The 16,815-nt window shown below is 38.7% G+C and overlaps 4 protein-coding genes and 1 long non-coding RNA gene across 5 annotated transcripts; 3 read left to right on the top strand and 2 right to left on the bottom strand.

The window, feature by feature from the left end:
* Window positions 1-666: 666 nt before the first annotated feature.
* Window positions 667-4,529, top strand: LOC133739077 (CO(2)-response secreted protease-like). Its single transcript, XM_062166792.1, has 9 exons — window positions 667-1,277; window positions 1,362-1,651; window positions 1,748-1,859; window positions 1,991-2,501; window positions 2,585-2,685; window positions 2,798-3,043; window positions 3,124-3,238; window positions 3,329-3,539; window positions 3,639-4,529. The coding sequence occupies exons 1-9, from the start codon at window positions 1,078-1,080 to the stop codon at window positions 4,196-4,198; spliced, it is 2,346 nt and encodes a 781-aa protein (XP_062022776.1). The 5' UTR covers window positions 667-1,077; the 3' UTR covers window positions 4,199-4,529.
* A 137-nt stretch (window positions 4,530-4,666) lies between these two features.
* On the bottom strand, window positions 4,667-5,830 carry LOC133739078 (SKP1-like protein 1B). The gene is made up of 2 exons (XM_062166793.1): window positions 5,428-5,830; window positions 4,667-5,065 (listed from the first exon to the last, which is right to left on the bottom strand). Exons 1-2 carry the CDS (start codon window positions 5,731-5,733, stop codon window positions 4,892-4,894), a joined length of 480 nt encoding a protein of 159 aa, XP_062022777.1. The 5' UTR covers window positions 5,734-5,830; the 3' UTR covers window positions 4,667-4,891.
* Window positions 5,801-6,752, top strand: LOC133737942 (ubiquitin-ribosomal protein eL40 fusion protein-like). The gene is made up of 2 exons (XM_062165401.1): window positions 5,801-5,809; window positions 6,202-6,752. Exons 1-2 carry the CDS (start codon window positions 5,801-5,803, stop codon window positions 6,712-6,714), a joined length of 522 nt encoding a protein of 173 aa, XP_062021385.1. The 3' UTR covers window positions 6,715-6,752.
* A 2,697-nt stretch (window positions 6,753-9,449) lies between these two features.
* LOC133736057 (uncharacterized) lies at window positions 9,450-10,941 on the top strand. Its single transcript, XR_009859391.1, has 3 exons — window positions 9,450-9,576; window positions 10,016-10,113; window positions 10,536-10,941. It is a non-coding gene; the product is annotated as an uncharacterized LOC133736057 (long non-coding RNA).
* A 1,098-nt stretch (window positions 10,942-12,039) lies between these two features.
* Window positions 12,040-16,127, bottom strand: LOC133736572 (uncharacterized). The gene is made up of 3 exons (XM_062164113.1): window positions 14,400-16,127; window positions 13,544-14,023; window positions 12,040-12,943 (listed from the first exon to the last, which is right to left on the bottom strand). Exons 1-3 carry the CDS (start codon window positions 14,514-14,516, stop codon window positions 12,236-12,238), a joined length of 1,305 nt encoding a protein of 434 aa, XP_062020097.1. The 5' UTR covers window positions 14,517-16,127; the 3' UTR covers window positions 12,040-12,235.
* Between the last annotated feature and the right edge of the window lie 688 nt (window positions 16,128-16,815).

The following is a 16,815-nucleotide window of genomic DNA, read 5'->3' as shown; positions in this document are numbered from 1 at the left end:
GCCATCAAATCAGAAGCAAGCAAATTTTTCATTTTTTCCGAAACTGCCCCTGCTCCCTAAAGTGAAATACCCAAAACACCCCCCTGCTGGGCAGTGATTGGCCCTCCCCACCACGTGTCCCGTGCGGGTGGCCTACGCAAGATTCTCTCAACGGGCAAAATCCCTTTATCAATTAGCTTACTTGAAATCTTTTGTCTACCTCCACCTTTGTACGGAGCACTGTGTATATATAGCCGTTAGTAGGTAAATATCATGCCATAGATTCGTAAATATAGAGTACTTATGAAAGGAGTTCAAAGTTGAAACACAAAGCAAGGATGCCATTTTTAGTAAATTTTCTTTAAAGAGATTCTTTCGACTAGAAGGATAAAGCTAAATCAAGACTCGAATGCAGATGATGGAGAATAACACTCCACCGACTCCACTCTGTTCTCTCTTTGGTCTATCAAATCGTAAACCCCACAAGTTAATCATCAGAAATGCAAATCACAGTGAGAATTGGTTACTATTCACTATAGTTTCTTCTATGTTTGAAGTTAGATTTGGAGAGATCCAAGGCTACTCATGATAATTAGATTCCTACAAGGTAGGAACTGAACTTTAAGCACAAAGGGAATGGGGACGCAGTTGGTAAACCTGTTACCATAATTTAGGCTTAAATTGCTCACAACAGAATGGCGTGCATTCTAAATAAGTTATTCAAAACTAGACAACAATGCATACTGCATTGATCTAATGACATGATGTCACGGTATGATACGATGATTACGATCCTCACCAACACCACCCAGATATCCACCGCACTACGACAGTGGGATTGAGTGGAAGTATAGTTTAGTATGGTATTGCTGCCTGTTTTAGTATATGCAGCTACGTGGCTTGTCTTGAAGAAATGCGCGTGCTCGTACCACCAAATAAGTATATCCCGGTTAGCTACTTACTAGCTAGCTCATCGTCTTTGGTCACCACCAAAAATGCCTAAGTACCCTATCCATCATTATCTTGTCCTGCACATATAAAGCACTCATTAGCTTACTGATCATTACTTCAAGCCTTCAGGTGTTTCATTCATTCAGTATGGGCATGGCAGGCATCTCAATTTTCTTGACATTTGTGGTTCTCTTCCTTACTAGTACTAAAGCTAGCACTGATCAGACGAGCAACAGCAGCCGAGTTTATATTGTGTACATGGGATCTGCAGCTCCAAACTCTTTAACCAGCACTACAGCTTCCTTGAGGACTGACCATGCTCGCCTCCTTACTTCTCTGTCGAGACGGTAATTTACTCCATATACACTGAGCCTACGTACAGAATGGAAGATTAAGTTAAAATAAGTTGAATATATATGTGATTGTCACAGGAAAGCAAATGCGTTGGTGCACATTTACAGGCATGGTTTCGCAGGATTCGCGGCTCGGCTATCAGAGGAGGAGGCACAGTCGATGGCTCAAAAACCTGGAGTTATATCTGTTTTTCCTGATCACTTACTGAAACTCCACACCACTCATTCCTGGGATTTCCTCAAGTATCAGACTGAGTTAGAAATCGACTCATTTCCTAACAGCATCTCCGAGAATGATGATGGTGCTGCTGATGACACAGCACCGGACTCTAATGGATCTGACACCATTATCGGCATTTTAGACACAGGTGATTGAACTTTCTATCTGGTATGCACTTCAAATTCTGAGAGTTAACTAAACCTGAGTGCCTGACTGCAAAATGTGTGCATTGATGATATAATAGGTATTTGGCCGGAGTCGGAGAGTTTTAATGACAAGGATATGGGTCCGATTCCATCAAGGTGGAAGGGAGCATGCATGAAAGGACCTGATTTTACTTCATCCAGCTGTAATAGGTAAAGCTCCTACTAACAAATACAAGTACTGGACAAAAACAAATCGAGAAGACGATCTAATTTCATGTATAGTAAGTAATAATTCCCAGTTTGACAGAAGATCTGAATCTTGTTTCTGGGTAAAATATTAGGAAGTTAATAGGAGCAAGATTTTACAACTCCAGCGATCTAATCACAGACAACGATTCACCAAGGGATTTAGTGGGCCATGGTACGCATGTTGCAGGCACAGCGGCAGGGAGTTTTGTACCGGGTGCATCCTACTATGGCTTAGCTGCTGGGATAGCCAAGGGAGGCTCCCCAGGTTCAAGGATCGCCATGTATAAAGTATGCACAACAGAGGGTTGCTATGGATCGGCAATTTTAGCAGCATTCGATGATGCTATCAGTGATGGGGTGGATGTTCTATCTGTGTCCCTTGGTTCGTCAAGTTATCAGCCGGAGCTGAGCAGTGACCCCATTGCAATAGGAGCTTTCCATGCAGTGGAGCAGGGGATTATAGTCGTGTCCTCGGCAGGGAATGATGGACCGAACCGCGAAACAGTTGCGAACTTTGCGCCTTGGCTATTGACTGTTGCTGCCTCTACCATTGACCGGAACTTTGAGTCTAATGTGGTCTTGGGGGGAAACAAAGTAATCAAGGTGATTCACAGTGCATCAATTTTTATGGTTTAGCTTTCTATAAATGATATATGATAGTTCTAAATGATTATTGTGAATCTCAGGGAGAAGGCATAAATTTTTCTAGTCTCCAGAAAGTTCCTGTGTACCCACTGATATATGCACCATCTGCCAAGACAGCAGACGCTGAGGAACCCGAAGCAAGGTATACTTCATATGAATCCATTTTCGATTCTCTCATGACATGCATGTTCACAGCTCTTATCCGCACCATCTAATTGGTAAATAAACATCTAAACCAGTACTTAAATGTTCAGAAACTGCGACAGACATTCATTGGACGAAAAAACGATCAAGGGAAAGATTGTAATCTGCGACACAGATGTACCTTTTTATACTACCGACAACCAAATTGAGGCCGTGAAGAGTCTTGGCGGAATAGGTGTAATTTTTAACAGGGATGATCATATCGGGATAATAGCAGACACATATGGAGCAGTTCCTGCAACCGCGATCAGTTTAAAGGATGCCAAAGATATCTTCTCCTATATCAACTCAACCAGGTACACAAACAAAGCAAATCCAAATTCACCAGACCTTTCATTCAATACCGACTGACGGAAGTTATTCAATATCTGTGAAGAAACCCAGTTGCAACAATCTTACCAACAGAGACTGTGACAAAGTATAAACCAGCGCCCACGGTTGCATATTTTTCATCCAGGGGCCCTTCAGCTGCCACAAATAACATACTCAAGGCAAGCAAACTATGAAAGCAGGCTTCTAAATTTTAGGTGAATAAGTCACCAAAACTAGCAAACAATTACTTCTAATTTACTTCTACGCAGCCTGATATTGCAGCTCCTGGTGTGGACATTCTTGCAGCTTGGACGGGCAATGACATGGAGGTTACTCCATCTGGAAAAGAGGCCCCAAAATTCAATGTGCTCTCAGGGACTTCAATGGCATGCCCACATGTTTCTGGGATAGCAACCACCGTCAAATCTCAAAACCCCACATGGAGTCCATCAGCCATCAGATCAGCCATCATGACAACAGGTCAAGGACTAGAGATTTACTAACAAACAAAATGGTATTCCTAAACTTTACAGGCTCCTTTACCCTCCCAAAACTAATTGTCCAATCCATTTGCTGCAGCAACTCGAATAAACAATTTGAAAACCCCAATCACTACAGATTCAAGTTCAATAGCCACACCATACGATTATGGTGCGGGGGAAGTAACAGTAACTGGACCGCTACATCCAGGTCTGGTATATGAAACTGACACCATTGATTACTTGAACTACCTCTGCTATTATGGGTTTGATACATCCAAACTCAAAACCATCGCTAGAACTGCTCCAATAGGTTTTGCTTGCCCCAAAGACTCCAAGGCTGATTACATATCCAACATCAACTACCCATCAATAGCAATTTCCAAATTCAATGGAAAAGAAAGCAGGAATATAAGCAGGAAGGTTACAAATGTTGCAGGAGATGGTGAAGTGGTTTTCACAGCGATCGTGGATACACCTAGAGGTCTAAGCGTCAAAGTGATTCCTGATAAACTACATTTTTCAAAGAACAACCAGAAGCTCAGTTATCAAATGGTTTTCTCTTCAACCGCATCTGTTCCCAAGGAAGACATGTTTGGGTCTCTTACATGGAGCAATGGAAAGTATAAAGTCCGAAGTCCATTTGTTGTAAGTGTTTGAAAACTGACAGGAGAGGAGTATTCCAGTAAGTAATGACTATTATAGAACATCTGAGCTAATAATAGCACAGGGTAGAGCTGTATCTAAGAATTGCAAGTCAATCCATCGTACTGCACACAAGATTAAACAGCCAGCGAACATAGCTATTTAAAGCATACAGGGTTTGCATTTCATAAATCCTTGAATATCTATTAAATCAAAGCATGACAACCTAAGAATGACTTCCGCACTGGTACGCAGTAACTTAAAGAGAACTGATATTTTTCAATAATTCAGTCCCTAACTTCCATTACCAACAACTAGTTTCATTACTATGAGGCTCAATAGCAGATTTCGCCAATCATATTGCAAAAGAGTACAAGCTCTTGACCTAACTTAAGATGCAAGGATTTAGAAGTCAAAACTAAGAAACTAGAGCACTCAAAAAGCCTAAGGGGTGCAAGCAACTGAAAAGAACAAGAAAGCATAGAATTAGAATCACATTTAATATAGCGAAAGAGAACTGGAGAACAATAGAACTTGTAAATTAGAAGGGCAAGGGGTAACATGGAGGAAAGTAATTATTGTCTGTGGAGAAGCATATCCAACGAAACGTAGTTCACTAAGTAAAGAAAAAGCAGTTCAGAAACAGACAGACCATAGCACATAAAGAGCAACAAACAACAAAAACAGGTTTCTTCATATTTATGACCTTCACTCAAAAGCCCATTGGTTCTCCCTGCGGACCTCCTCCTCTTCCTCTGGTGTAAAGTCATTCTTGATGTTGAATGTCTTGCGAATCTCCTCAGGTGTTTTCCCCTTGATCATGTCCGCCACCGTTTGGCAAGTAAGGTCGAGCAAGTTCTTGATGTTGAGATAGTTTGCAGCCTACAAACAAAAGAACTCAAAGATAGGGAACACATATAGATCATAATAACAGCATTTTCACACTACATATATCTACAAATTCCTCGGAAAATTAAAGGACCAGTGCTCACCAATTACATACAGCTAAACTGTCCTAGATTCCTCTATAAAAATTGCGGCGGTATATATAATGAAATCACTGGTCATGCTAAGCACATGAATATTATCAAAAAATTTATTCAACAATTTTATCGAGAACCGAATGTCCTAAAAGCTAAGAAAATCAATTTTTCCATGATCAAACAACAAAATTCTTATCAGATTACATGAGACCCTAAGCCAATTGAAGCAGCGATAAAAGAGAAAGCAGCAGTAATACGGACCAGGATGAGATCGAAGAGGGTGGCCTGGTCGACCTTGACGAAGTCGGCGTCCCAGTTCTTGAGCTCATCGTCGCCGGAGGAGGAGGAGCGGTCGTCGGACTTAGGAGCAGCGTCGACGTGCTTCTTGCAGTACTCGATGACCTTGGCCAAGATCTTGCTGGTGACGTTGGGGAGAGGGATCCCATTGTCGGCGCAATCGTCCTCGATCATGTGCTTGATGGTCTGCGATTCCAAAGCCACCGCCTCGTCCACCTCGAACGACTCGCCGTCGGAGCTCTTCAGCGTTATCTTCCTTCCGGACGACATCGTTTCGATCGCTGCTGTGGTTACCCTAGAAACCTCTACACAGAGAGAGATGAAATGATTGAGAGAGATGGAGGAGGTGGAAGGAAGGGAAAGAAATGAGTTTATAATATGGAAAAGCAAATACGAAAATCAGACACTCTGCTCAACACTGCCCTCATCTTGAAATTACCAAAATACACCTAGTAAAATGAGAAATTTTGATAAATGACCAATTTTCAGCCTTGAAAATGACTTTTGACCCACATTTAAGAAATAGTTGAAAACTAACATTTTGGTAAGGTAAAATGACTTAAATACTCTCATGTTGATTGAAACACTTTTTTTTTTTTGAAACACTTTGGAGCTCTGAAATTATGGTATTCTCAATTTCTTGAAGGCTGATTTTGCATTGAAAACGTCAAGGATAAGTCGACGAATGTTTTTATATGCCGTTTTACATAGGATGAATACTGTTTGCATCCTTTTTAGCCGTACACGGAGACAGAGAGCAAGAGAGAGACAGAGCTTGAGAAGATTCAGATCTTTGTGAAAACGGTAACCAGGAAGACCATCACCCTTGAGGTTGAATCTAGTGACACTATCGACAATGCGTGTCAAGGCCAAGATCCAGGAGAAGGAAAGTATCCCCCGGACCAGCAGATGCTCATTTTCATCGGAAAGCAGCTCGAGGATGGTCGTACTCCTGCTAATTACAACATTGAGAAAGAATCAACTCTGCATTTGGTTCTGAGGCTTCGTGGTGGTATTATCGAGCATTCTCTCATGGCATTGACTAGAAAGTATAACCAAGAGAAGATGATCTGCCGCAAGTGTTATGCACTCCTTCATTGCGGTGTTGTCAACTGTAGGAAGAAGTGTGGACACAACAACCAGCTAGTTGAGGCGAAAGAAGAAGATCAAGTAGACATTGATTGCGTTGGGGGAATGCCATGTCTTTTTACATCATTGGCTTCTGCATTTGATCCCGTTCAATTAAATTAATCATTCTTTTCTGAATGAGATTTTGTTCAAGATTGTTAGTTTTCATTTTGTGAAGAGAATATTTGGTTTGTGACTTTTGAGAATAAATGCAGTAACCCGGCCACCTGTATTGTTGTTTAGTCGCTATGCACTGAAAAAGTGAGAATTATGCTTAATTTCCTTGTGCATTATGATCGGCTCCCCTCGCTTTGTATATCGACTCGAGCACCTGCCAACAAACTTATTCATGTTCTTGTATCTGAAAGTTTTCATTGGAAGAAAGTTGGCCTTAATAATTGAAAGTTTAAAATTGGGCGGAGATCTTGGTGGCTGTGTGTCAGTGTGTGCTATCAATTGGAGAAAGAAAAATAAAAGAACGTACAAATTGAAGGGAAGAAGTCAGAAAGCAAGGTTTATATGAGCTTTTAGATATTTTTATTATTTTGAAGGATATTATAGTCTTTTGCATTCTCATTTGGGTTAGATTTCAATGAATATACAAAACAAGGTTAAAAATCAATTCAAGTCCCCAAATTAGGTTACTTTTCAAAATTTCTCTAGTAAAATTCACATATTGTTATAAATATTATATAAATGTGGTTGTCCACTGTAAATATTTATTCACCATGTCTTATTATTATCTTAAGAAAAAGTCTCAATCAATTATGAGAAATTGAGAAAGTGACACTTATTAAAGACAAGTTTTTGACCTAAAAATTGGTTTGGGCTCGCCACCCACCAATGGATTTCCAATCCAAATTTTTTGCACGCATATTTTGCGAATGGTCAAACTAGATGGTCTTCCCGCCGTTAGGGGGAGGAAACACTATTGTAACGGCGTGCATTATGTGGGATATATTCACCAAGTCCAATGTTGTAATCTCCCTAGCTATAAGGGAAGATTATACAAGCCCTATAACACTCGTTATGAGGTTATATAAAGATCCACATTCTTTAATTAATTTGTCCTTGAGAGACAACAAATGCCCCTAAAAGAGGCATGGGTACCTGATATGAATAAGCTTATTATAGCTAATGCATGCATATATTTTGAATGTGTGATAGATCTCTAATTGATGATCATTGATGATATCTCATCTGTAGTTGCAACTAAATATCATCAAGGGCTATATACTACCACGTTTTATTGTGTCGACAAATCATACTATTGGCCAAATTGGGAGGCAATTCCAATGAATTTAAATATTGTAAACGTGATGATATACTTGGACTTTATCTACCCTAAAAATTACAAAGGGTGTACTAAAGTGAATTGAAATCACTATGACACAATTCTCTTTATAGAGACATGGGCATTCTTCTCTAAGCGACAACTTTTCTATAAGTACAGTGTTACATATAGCTATTATATTGACGAGAGGCTTATAGCAGGTTGTCATGATTATTATGAAAATCTTAAAGGCAAATTACTAAAAGCAAATCCCCAAATGTGTCATTATAAGCATGCATATTGCTTAATCAAATCCTTGACCGATTCATATTGCCAAAGGCAAGTCCATGAATGAATGAGCTTAAAGCTCACTCATGGAATCAAAAGTCTAAAGCTCATACATACTCATTCAATTACGGTCAAAGTGACTTATTGCCTCAATGAGTACTATGACAAGACTAAGAAATCGAATTCGAATCATACTCACAATGTTGCAACATATTCTAACTTTCGCGAAGTTATGAATTTATCTAGAGCTCATATTGAGCCTATATGAAATTATCAATTACACAAATTGATATTTATGGCTAAGTATGCCATACTTAAATTTCAATGCTCGGAATATTGTATAAAGGTAAATGTGTCAATTGTTGTTCCTTTATATTGTTATTCTTTGCTAATATCTTTATCTATAATTTGAGCATATGAAATTGGTTCTACTTGAGGTAAGATTTATTATCATAGTTTTATTGGTATTACCCTAACCTTCGCAGGAATTGCAATTCATGATGAGTCCCCTTTTATGCAAAGCACACATAGTCTCACCTATGTGATCGACACACCATATCCAATATACATGGTGCATGTATTTTATTGCATACATGATTGAAGCTTGCAAAAATCAGGGGGAGATTCTCATCAGGGGAGCATTCAAAATCATGCTACCTAGGACATATGCGCGTTGTACTCTTTTTCTCCTTCGACCAGGGTTGTTTTTCTCCCACTAGGTTTTTGTTACCTGGCAAGGTTTTTGACGAGGCAACATTAATTAGGGGGGTGTATTCAATCAGGAGTCTATTGGATTGTTTTGTATTTTAAAAGTCTTTTAAAATCCTGTGGTATTCAATTAAGATTTTAAAAAGTCCTTATAAATCTGGTGGTATTCAATTAAGATTTTAAAAAATTCTTCTAAATCTGGTGGTATTCAAAAGACCAACGATTTTGAAGGATTGTATTAGTAACTGGATTGTGAAGGATTCTGAAGTGCTCGGTATAAATACCAAACCCTATTAGAAATCCAGTCTGTATAGGTGAGATTTTGACGTCTTTTTCTCTCTCACTCTAAAGATGAAACCCGAGTAGAAGATGAACCGACAACGACATCCACCTTATGTAGAGCGTCTCCAATTGATTGAAACTGGGAATTGGTCATTTGGGTACTCCCATTTTCCTGATACGTAATCACATCAAGGCTCCAATCTCTGTTCGATTTGACGGCCTCTAGGAATTGGTCTCTGGTGATCTGATGCTGAGCGCTTCCTCATGGTGAAAAGAGTTCTCAAGCAAGCTTGTATCTTTACTTATCGAACACCGTGTGCCATAGCCGAGTTCTTCAACAAAAATTCAATTCTATTCAAGTTTTCGAGTTGGGTGGTAATCATGCACCGAGTTGCTCGAGAGTTCTCTATCAATGGAGGAATTGGATATTACAGGTATGGGCTTTTAACTCGAATTCATCATGTCAAAGTGGTATGAGCGAATTGAACGAAATGAAAGCAGAATTATCATTGATCATAAGTTATTCTTTTAATTCTTATATCTGGTGCATTCAACTTCGTTTGAAAAACTAGAACTTGATTACGTCCTCCAGGTTGATCTATTTGTTCCCTTTTTAGCTTTCTCAGATGAGTTGTAAGAGTTCTTTCTGTTCAAAATCCTCTATGTTAAGGGTGGTAATGTGAACTTGAATTATCCAGACTCATGTAATGCCCTAATGTGTGAGAGATTCAAGTTTTTGAGTGGCAGGAAAGGGGCATTGTTTTGGCGAGAGGTGTTGTGCTGGTTGTGTTTTGGGTGGTTAGGATGTAGAGGAACAAACGATACCATCTACCAATATGTATCATTGATTATCGTAATATATATGTTTTGCAGATGTGTTGTGGCTTATGCTTCAGATTTGATATTCTCTGGTGTAAGTTTGAATCCGTAGAAGAGGACATAAAACAAGTCTAAGTTAGTTTGGACCATGCGTAAGTCTTCTTTGTTATCTGTTTTTTATGTTCTTCTTACATTTTGAATAGTAATCACTATGGTCTGTGTTACTATGCCAATCTATTTCTGGTAGTCATCTGTGTTTCCTCCCTCTTGTTCTCCTTTTCTATATTTTGCTCCACCCTAATTTCCCTAGGTATCATATAATCACGAACTATCACTGTGTGTTCAATCTTACTGATTTACTGCATATACAATCACATTATGTATTGTTCCTCTTCACAGAAGAAAGAGAAAAGTGTAATTTTTTTGAAACCATGATTTTGCATTGTTCAAACTTCAAATCATCAGTGTTTGGATTTACTGTTCTCCAAAATGTTAACATTAATTGTTTAACCAAGTCTATTATGGATAATTTCTGACCATCGTTTATTCATATTAGGGGGGAAGTTCATATTAGGGGGGAAGAATGGAGGAGGATTCACCAAATCCTCCAGTTTCATTGCGTGCCTGGATTTCTGCCCTGAAGACAGTGCCTTAGGAAGAATATAAAAGCAAGCCAATCTCATATTGGATTCTTCTACTTCTAAGCAGTGTGACAATGCTCGTAGCGTTTCCTGCATCAAGCCTTCTATCTCGTATCTATTTTGCCAATGACGGCACTAGCAAGTGGATCATTTCTTAGGTGGCTGTTGCAGAGTGGTCTCTAAGACTCTAACTGCTTTGATCTTACTGCCTACATACTTCTTCTGCAAAAAGTCTCCTACCCCTGTGAATTTAGCACATACATTATCTTATGTTGTGCTTAGGTTTCCTAAGTGCTGCTGAAAATCTTATCTATGCATATTTTGCTTATATTTGTTTGAAAGGCCATAGATTATGCCTGTTTCTAATCGTTTTCTACTTCTTCTGATATTGATAAGTGTATTAAGTACTTACAATGCCATCTTCAGATATATCAATTAGCTGGTAATCAGTACGATTCACATAAGGAGCTTGCAATCAAGATAATAAACAAATAAATAACTACAACATAGCACAAAACAAAACAATCCATGCACTTATTAAAATCCACACAAATCTTGCTAATACAATACATTAGAATCTGTTCAAATCTATATGGAATTAAAACAATCCGTAGATTCTGCAGAATCCATGAGAATCCACGGATTATAAAAAGTCACACAAAATCATTTAAAATCTAGATTGAATACACCCCCCTAAGCGCGTCCAACACCATATCATTTAGTGGTGGACATCCAAGGGGGAGTGTTATAAATATTATATAAATGTGGTTGTCCACTGTAAATACTCATTAGTTATGTCCTTATGATGTAAACATTACTCCTATATAAAGGGGTCTAATGAGAATGAAATACACACTTCTACCTCCTCCTATATTCTGTTTCTCTATTTTATCTCTCTCTAATTCTCTAGTTTATAACACATATTAGTTTTTCTTTTTTACTTTTTTTTATTGAAAAAATAATGACACTCCGTATCGGGACCTGATTTAGATAAAACTCTCCTTATGAGATGTTTTTCACAAGCGGATAATCGAACACCGGACCTCTTTGAGTATCTAGTTCACATTCGCCCACTCCAAGCCTAACTAAGTTTCAGCTAAATCAAAACCCCTTGCGTCAAAGTATTTTTACTTTTTCCCACAGTTAAATTCATTTTTCTTTTTTATTTTTCCTCTCTTTCATTAAAATCAAAATGAAGTCGAGCTCAAGACCTCTGCCAACATCGATTTGAACACGGTGACTGATAAATATTCACCTGGCCTGATGGTCCTGGGTTTCATGACTTTCACCAAGAACCATAGCTATCAAATAATTGTAAGGCTTCTTCCAAAAATCATTACTCATATTTTGAGGTTTATTTCATCGGAAAACAATGCATTCACTAATGGCACGAGTTTCTCATCCAAAAATGTCATTCTGCATGAAAACGATCACCACTAATAATAACACATACTTGGTACAGAAGAGGAAGAAATGCTCACTACACTAGAGTCAAACTTACATTATACAAAACATCTGAACATAAGAAGCCAAGTACTATTCAGAATTTGATGTGCCGGAAAAAGATAAATGTGCTGGAACCCTTGGATCAATTAGTTCCAGTAATTAGCACCAAAAATGAGACTCTGATCGCTCAGAGGAACCAGTTAGATCGAAGCATCAGAGCAGTCATTCTGGGTTTGCCATCCACTAGATGTGTTGTGATACCTGGCTTTACACTCAGTCTCTTACCCAAGTTAAGTTTCAAGTAGGATTCAACCTGGAAATGGTTCCAACTTTGGGGGCCTTCGACTCCCAGTCCACCATTTAAACTCACTCCCCATCCAAAGGAATCTTCAGAGTCATCAGATACGGTAACAGCCCATTCTAAATTCTTGGGATTCGATTGCTTCATCTCAATCCAACCTCCAATCTTTGTAATCTCATCAATTTCGGATTCCAGCATCAGAGCAATGGATCCAGTTGGTCCAGTTGACACATTTTCCTGTGAGCTTGTTCCCAGGGGTGGAGTATATGCTTCAACTGTTGTCTCAGGGGATAGATGTTGTATCAAATCGCCTAATCCAAAGTTAGAAGCTACATGATTGACATGTTCACTAGATAATTTAGGCGCTTGGTGAAGACCCAGAAGTGAGAGCTTTGTTCTTGCAGGGAGTTGACAGACAACTTGCCCAAAAGTGCTGAAGCAGCGCCCGACTCTACTAGAACCTACTTGTCCAGAAACAAACTGTGCCAATGAAGCAACAACATTTGATTTTTTTACCATCAAGCCAATTGCACTACCATTACGCTCATTTAAAAGAGGTGGTCCAAATGATGAAAAATGAGTTAGGCCCTTTCCCTGCAAGGAAAAGAAAAAGTGATATACTAAAGCTCATCACAAGACTGACTGGCAATTCCAGTGAAACTTCAATGAGAAAACACATTATGTTGTTACGACCAAGCATCATTCTCCATGACAAGTAGTATGTACAATGAGGCACAACAGAATCTGCAGCATTCTCTGGATTGATACCACTCAACTAAAAAACTATACACATGTCTCAACAGAAATAACACTCTTGCATGTGCAGCATTCTCAATGATAGGATTAATATCACTCAACTTAGAAAACCAAACACATGTCTCAATAAAATAACACTCTTGCGCAAGGATTGTCCAACTGAGCCATAATGACAATTTGTTATATCCACCAGACAATTCCTTCTAAAAACTAAGCAAAAGGCATACCATTTACAGCCATTACTGTCTTCAAGCAATAGTAGCCTGATATCTAGTTCATGACTCATGACCTTAATGTTACCAAAAAGAACCTGAACACCACTCAACCACCCCATACCTGCATGCAATTTTTTTTTAAAATTTTTTTTTATGAAGAAAACAAAAATGAATAGACCAAACAATCTAGGCGAGTCTCAAAGTTAGTGCGAAGATTTGATACCTGATGAGAAGGATTTGTAAGAACTGCGACATCCCTGCATTGAGCTCCCACTGGGATTGCAATTGCAGATAACCAATCACTAACATTTGCTGTATACGCCACTTTTGCTAGAGAAAGCGAGCATTCTGAAAGATCAGAGAGATCATTTTTGTGTTTTTCACTGGCCACAAACTCTGCCACAAGCGTATCATTTTCTCGAACAGTTGTTTCAACACTGAACCTTGACTTAATCCCAGTTAATATTCCTGCCTGACTAAGAGCCTCGGATTCTTGATGAGACTCATCATCATTATGCATGAATGATAACGCCCCCAAGTGATCAAACTCTCCCCTGATAAGGGTGTTGGCCTCCTGGAAAGGACTCCCTTTTCCTCCTGAAGTCCCATACAAGGACACAATTTTCTCAACTTTATCCTGTCTATCCCTCAATTTCATCAAGTCCGAAAACGCTTCTCGTTGCAACCGCTTCAATATAGCAATCTGAAAATTCCACAACATGTAGACCTTGTAAAGCTTCATCTTATAGCTTATTGCTCCTTAACCCACACCCAAAAGTCCCAAATGGAATGTTCTCTATCTAACTGATCGACTATTCACTATTTCTCACTCCAAGCTAAATAAGAACTACTTTTTCTCATCTCTCTCAGATTAAATTAGTGACCGTAAATGTTATTAGTCTAGTACAAATATTACAAATCCAGCACCTCCGTTCATTAATAAACTACATATTCTTCTTTTGGAGAAAAAATTAAGGCAAAATCAAGTCAGGAATTAGCAAGCATATGCATATAAATACAGTGGGAAATGGACTGGAAAAAAAAAAAAAAAAACACAGAGAGAGGAATTTTGGAAATACCGGATTATTGCGGCGAGGTGGAGGTTTAGGAGGCCCATGGATGAGACTGTCGAAGAAGTCCTGGGTGGATTTCGTCAGAGCTTTAAACTTGTCTGCTGCGAAAGCTTTGGCTTCCATTTCCGAGCCCAAATCGAGAGCCACAGAGCCAGACCACAACGACTAAAGACTACTGTGAATTTGAGAATGTGAATTTCAGGGAGGAACAATTCTTGTTTCAGGTACTTGGATTTCAAAATCCAGAGCCGACGAGAGAGCGGCAAGCTGGTAGAGATTGGTCTACTGGAATCTTCTCCCTTTTTCTAATTTCTTTTCTTTTTATTTTCTTACGGTGCGCTGTTTCTCTTCAGCACTCGGATTAGGAAACCCATTGGGCCCTTCCACGAGCCGGCTACGTATGAGTCACGCATATGTCAAACAATAGCCCATCATCTCAAGAACCCATCGGGCTAATATATTATCTCAACAGCCCATCATTTCAATTTTCCTAATAGACTCTAGTTATCCAAAAATAAAAAGTTAAAAACTATGCGAGTTCATACCCCAACTTCAACCATATTCTAAAACTCATGCTCTTATTCCCTAACATATGTGAAATTTAAGTGACATGAATTTCAGAAGACGACCATATGACACGTTCAAACATGTCAAACCATGTCAATCCCTATTTTTATTGAAGTTATTCCATGTCATGAACTCACTACTCGTAAAGCATGATTTTTAAATGGTATCCAACAGGTAGAACTCATAAATATGGACTCATTTTCTCTTTCTTTTAATATTTTTCTAAATAGTATCTAAATTATTATCTACAAAAAATAAGGATCAACTACTTAATCTCTAGTGATTGATTGTACGTAAACGTCCTAAAAAGTAGGGAAAAAATCACAAACAGTTCCTGAACTATCGGCCACTAGTAACTTTCGTATCTCAGTTTTAAAAAATATCAGATTGGTACCTGGACTTTTAACCCCGACCCAATATTAGTACCTGGGAACAGTAAAATCGTCAACTCCGTTAACTTTTCAAGGGTAGAATCGTCATTTCACTTTCATCTTCTCCAAAGCTCTCTTCTATCTCTCTGTAATCCCAGATTTTTCATCTTCTTCATACCTCAGTTACCTCGATTAATACGCGATGCCACGAATCACACACTCAAACCCAAAGCGAGCAAAAGCGAATAGAGAGGAAGAGATATCAGAACCCAATACCGGAAGGGATCTAAATCACTCTCTAAATTTGTGAAGATGGGTTCGGTTCATCTTGAACTGAGCTTGGATTTTAGACCCATTTTGGTTCCAAAAACGATCAATGATTTCCTCAAAGAGGTTTCTTTGATTGGAAATGTGACCGAGAGGCTTTCAAAGCTTGACGATTTCGTCAAGCGATTGGAGGAGGAGATGAGGAAGATCGACACCTTCAATCGCAAGCTTCCTCTTTGCATGTTCCTTTTGAATGATGGTTGGTTTTCATTTTTACATTCCACCCATTTTTTCTAAACACAGAAAAGTATGGATTTTGGATGAAGTTATGCTTGAATCTTGTGGTCTTGAATTTTTGTGGAGCATATATATATTTCATGAATTCATTTTAAGGATGGAACTCGTGAGGTGGGTTGTCGGTAAAACCATCGGTAAGGGTGGAGAATGTATTTGGAAAGAATAATGGTGAGTTTTCATGGGAAAAACCTAAGTAGAAAGAGAAGAAAGAAGAAGCACATGGACTATGATTGGAGATATGGTGTTACTGAAGAGTGGTCATGAGAGATGGAAGACATTAGAAACGACTCTAATAAGGAGTGTTTCATGGTCTTCTGGGCTTTTACTTCTTACAGCTTGAAGCCTATTTCATGGGTTTTGGGATTAGTGGGAAAACACAAAGAACTCAACTTTTTGGGTTATTAGAGTCAGAACCCAGATATTGGGGAAGGAGGGGAAAACCCAGAAGGCCAAAATAGCTTGTATGAATTGATAGTAAAATAATGGAAGATGAGAATTTCAAGAAAACCAAGGTTCTTAAATTTTCACTCTCCTGGAAATACTAAGGGATTTGTTGCTGATTTATTTTTGTTTGTTTTGATTTTTGGAAATGATTAGCTAATTGTGTGATTCATTAAATAGAGATAGGATTGGTGTTACTGAAGAAGAAGAAGATGAAAAATCTGGGATTGCAAAGAGATAAGAGAGAGCTTTGGAGAAGATGAACAGTGAAAAGGACGATTCTACCCTTGAAAAGTTGACGGGGTTAACGATTTTGTTGTTCCCTGATAGTCTGATACTAATATTGGGTCGGGGTTAAAAGTCAAGGTACCAATCTGATATTTTTAAAAACTTAGGTACGAAAGTTACTAGTGGCCGATATTTCAGGAACACTGTTTGTAATTTTTTCCCTAAAAAGTATGGGATTTCAATTATCTGAA

The sequence above is a fragment of the Rosa rugosa genome, chromosome 3 (genome assembly GCF_958449725.1).
Source record: "Rosa rugosa chromosome 3, drRosRugo1.1, whole genome shotgun sequence".
Classification (NCBI taxonomy): domain Eukaryota; kingdom Viridiplantae; phylum Streptophyta; class Magnoliopsida; order Rosales; family Rosaceae; genus Rosa; species Rosa rugosa.
The sequence above is the reverse complement of the archived record's forward strand: the minus strand, read 5'-3'. Positions and strand labels throughout refer to the sequence as shown.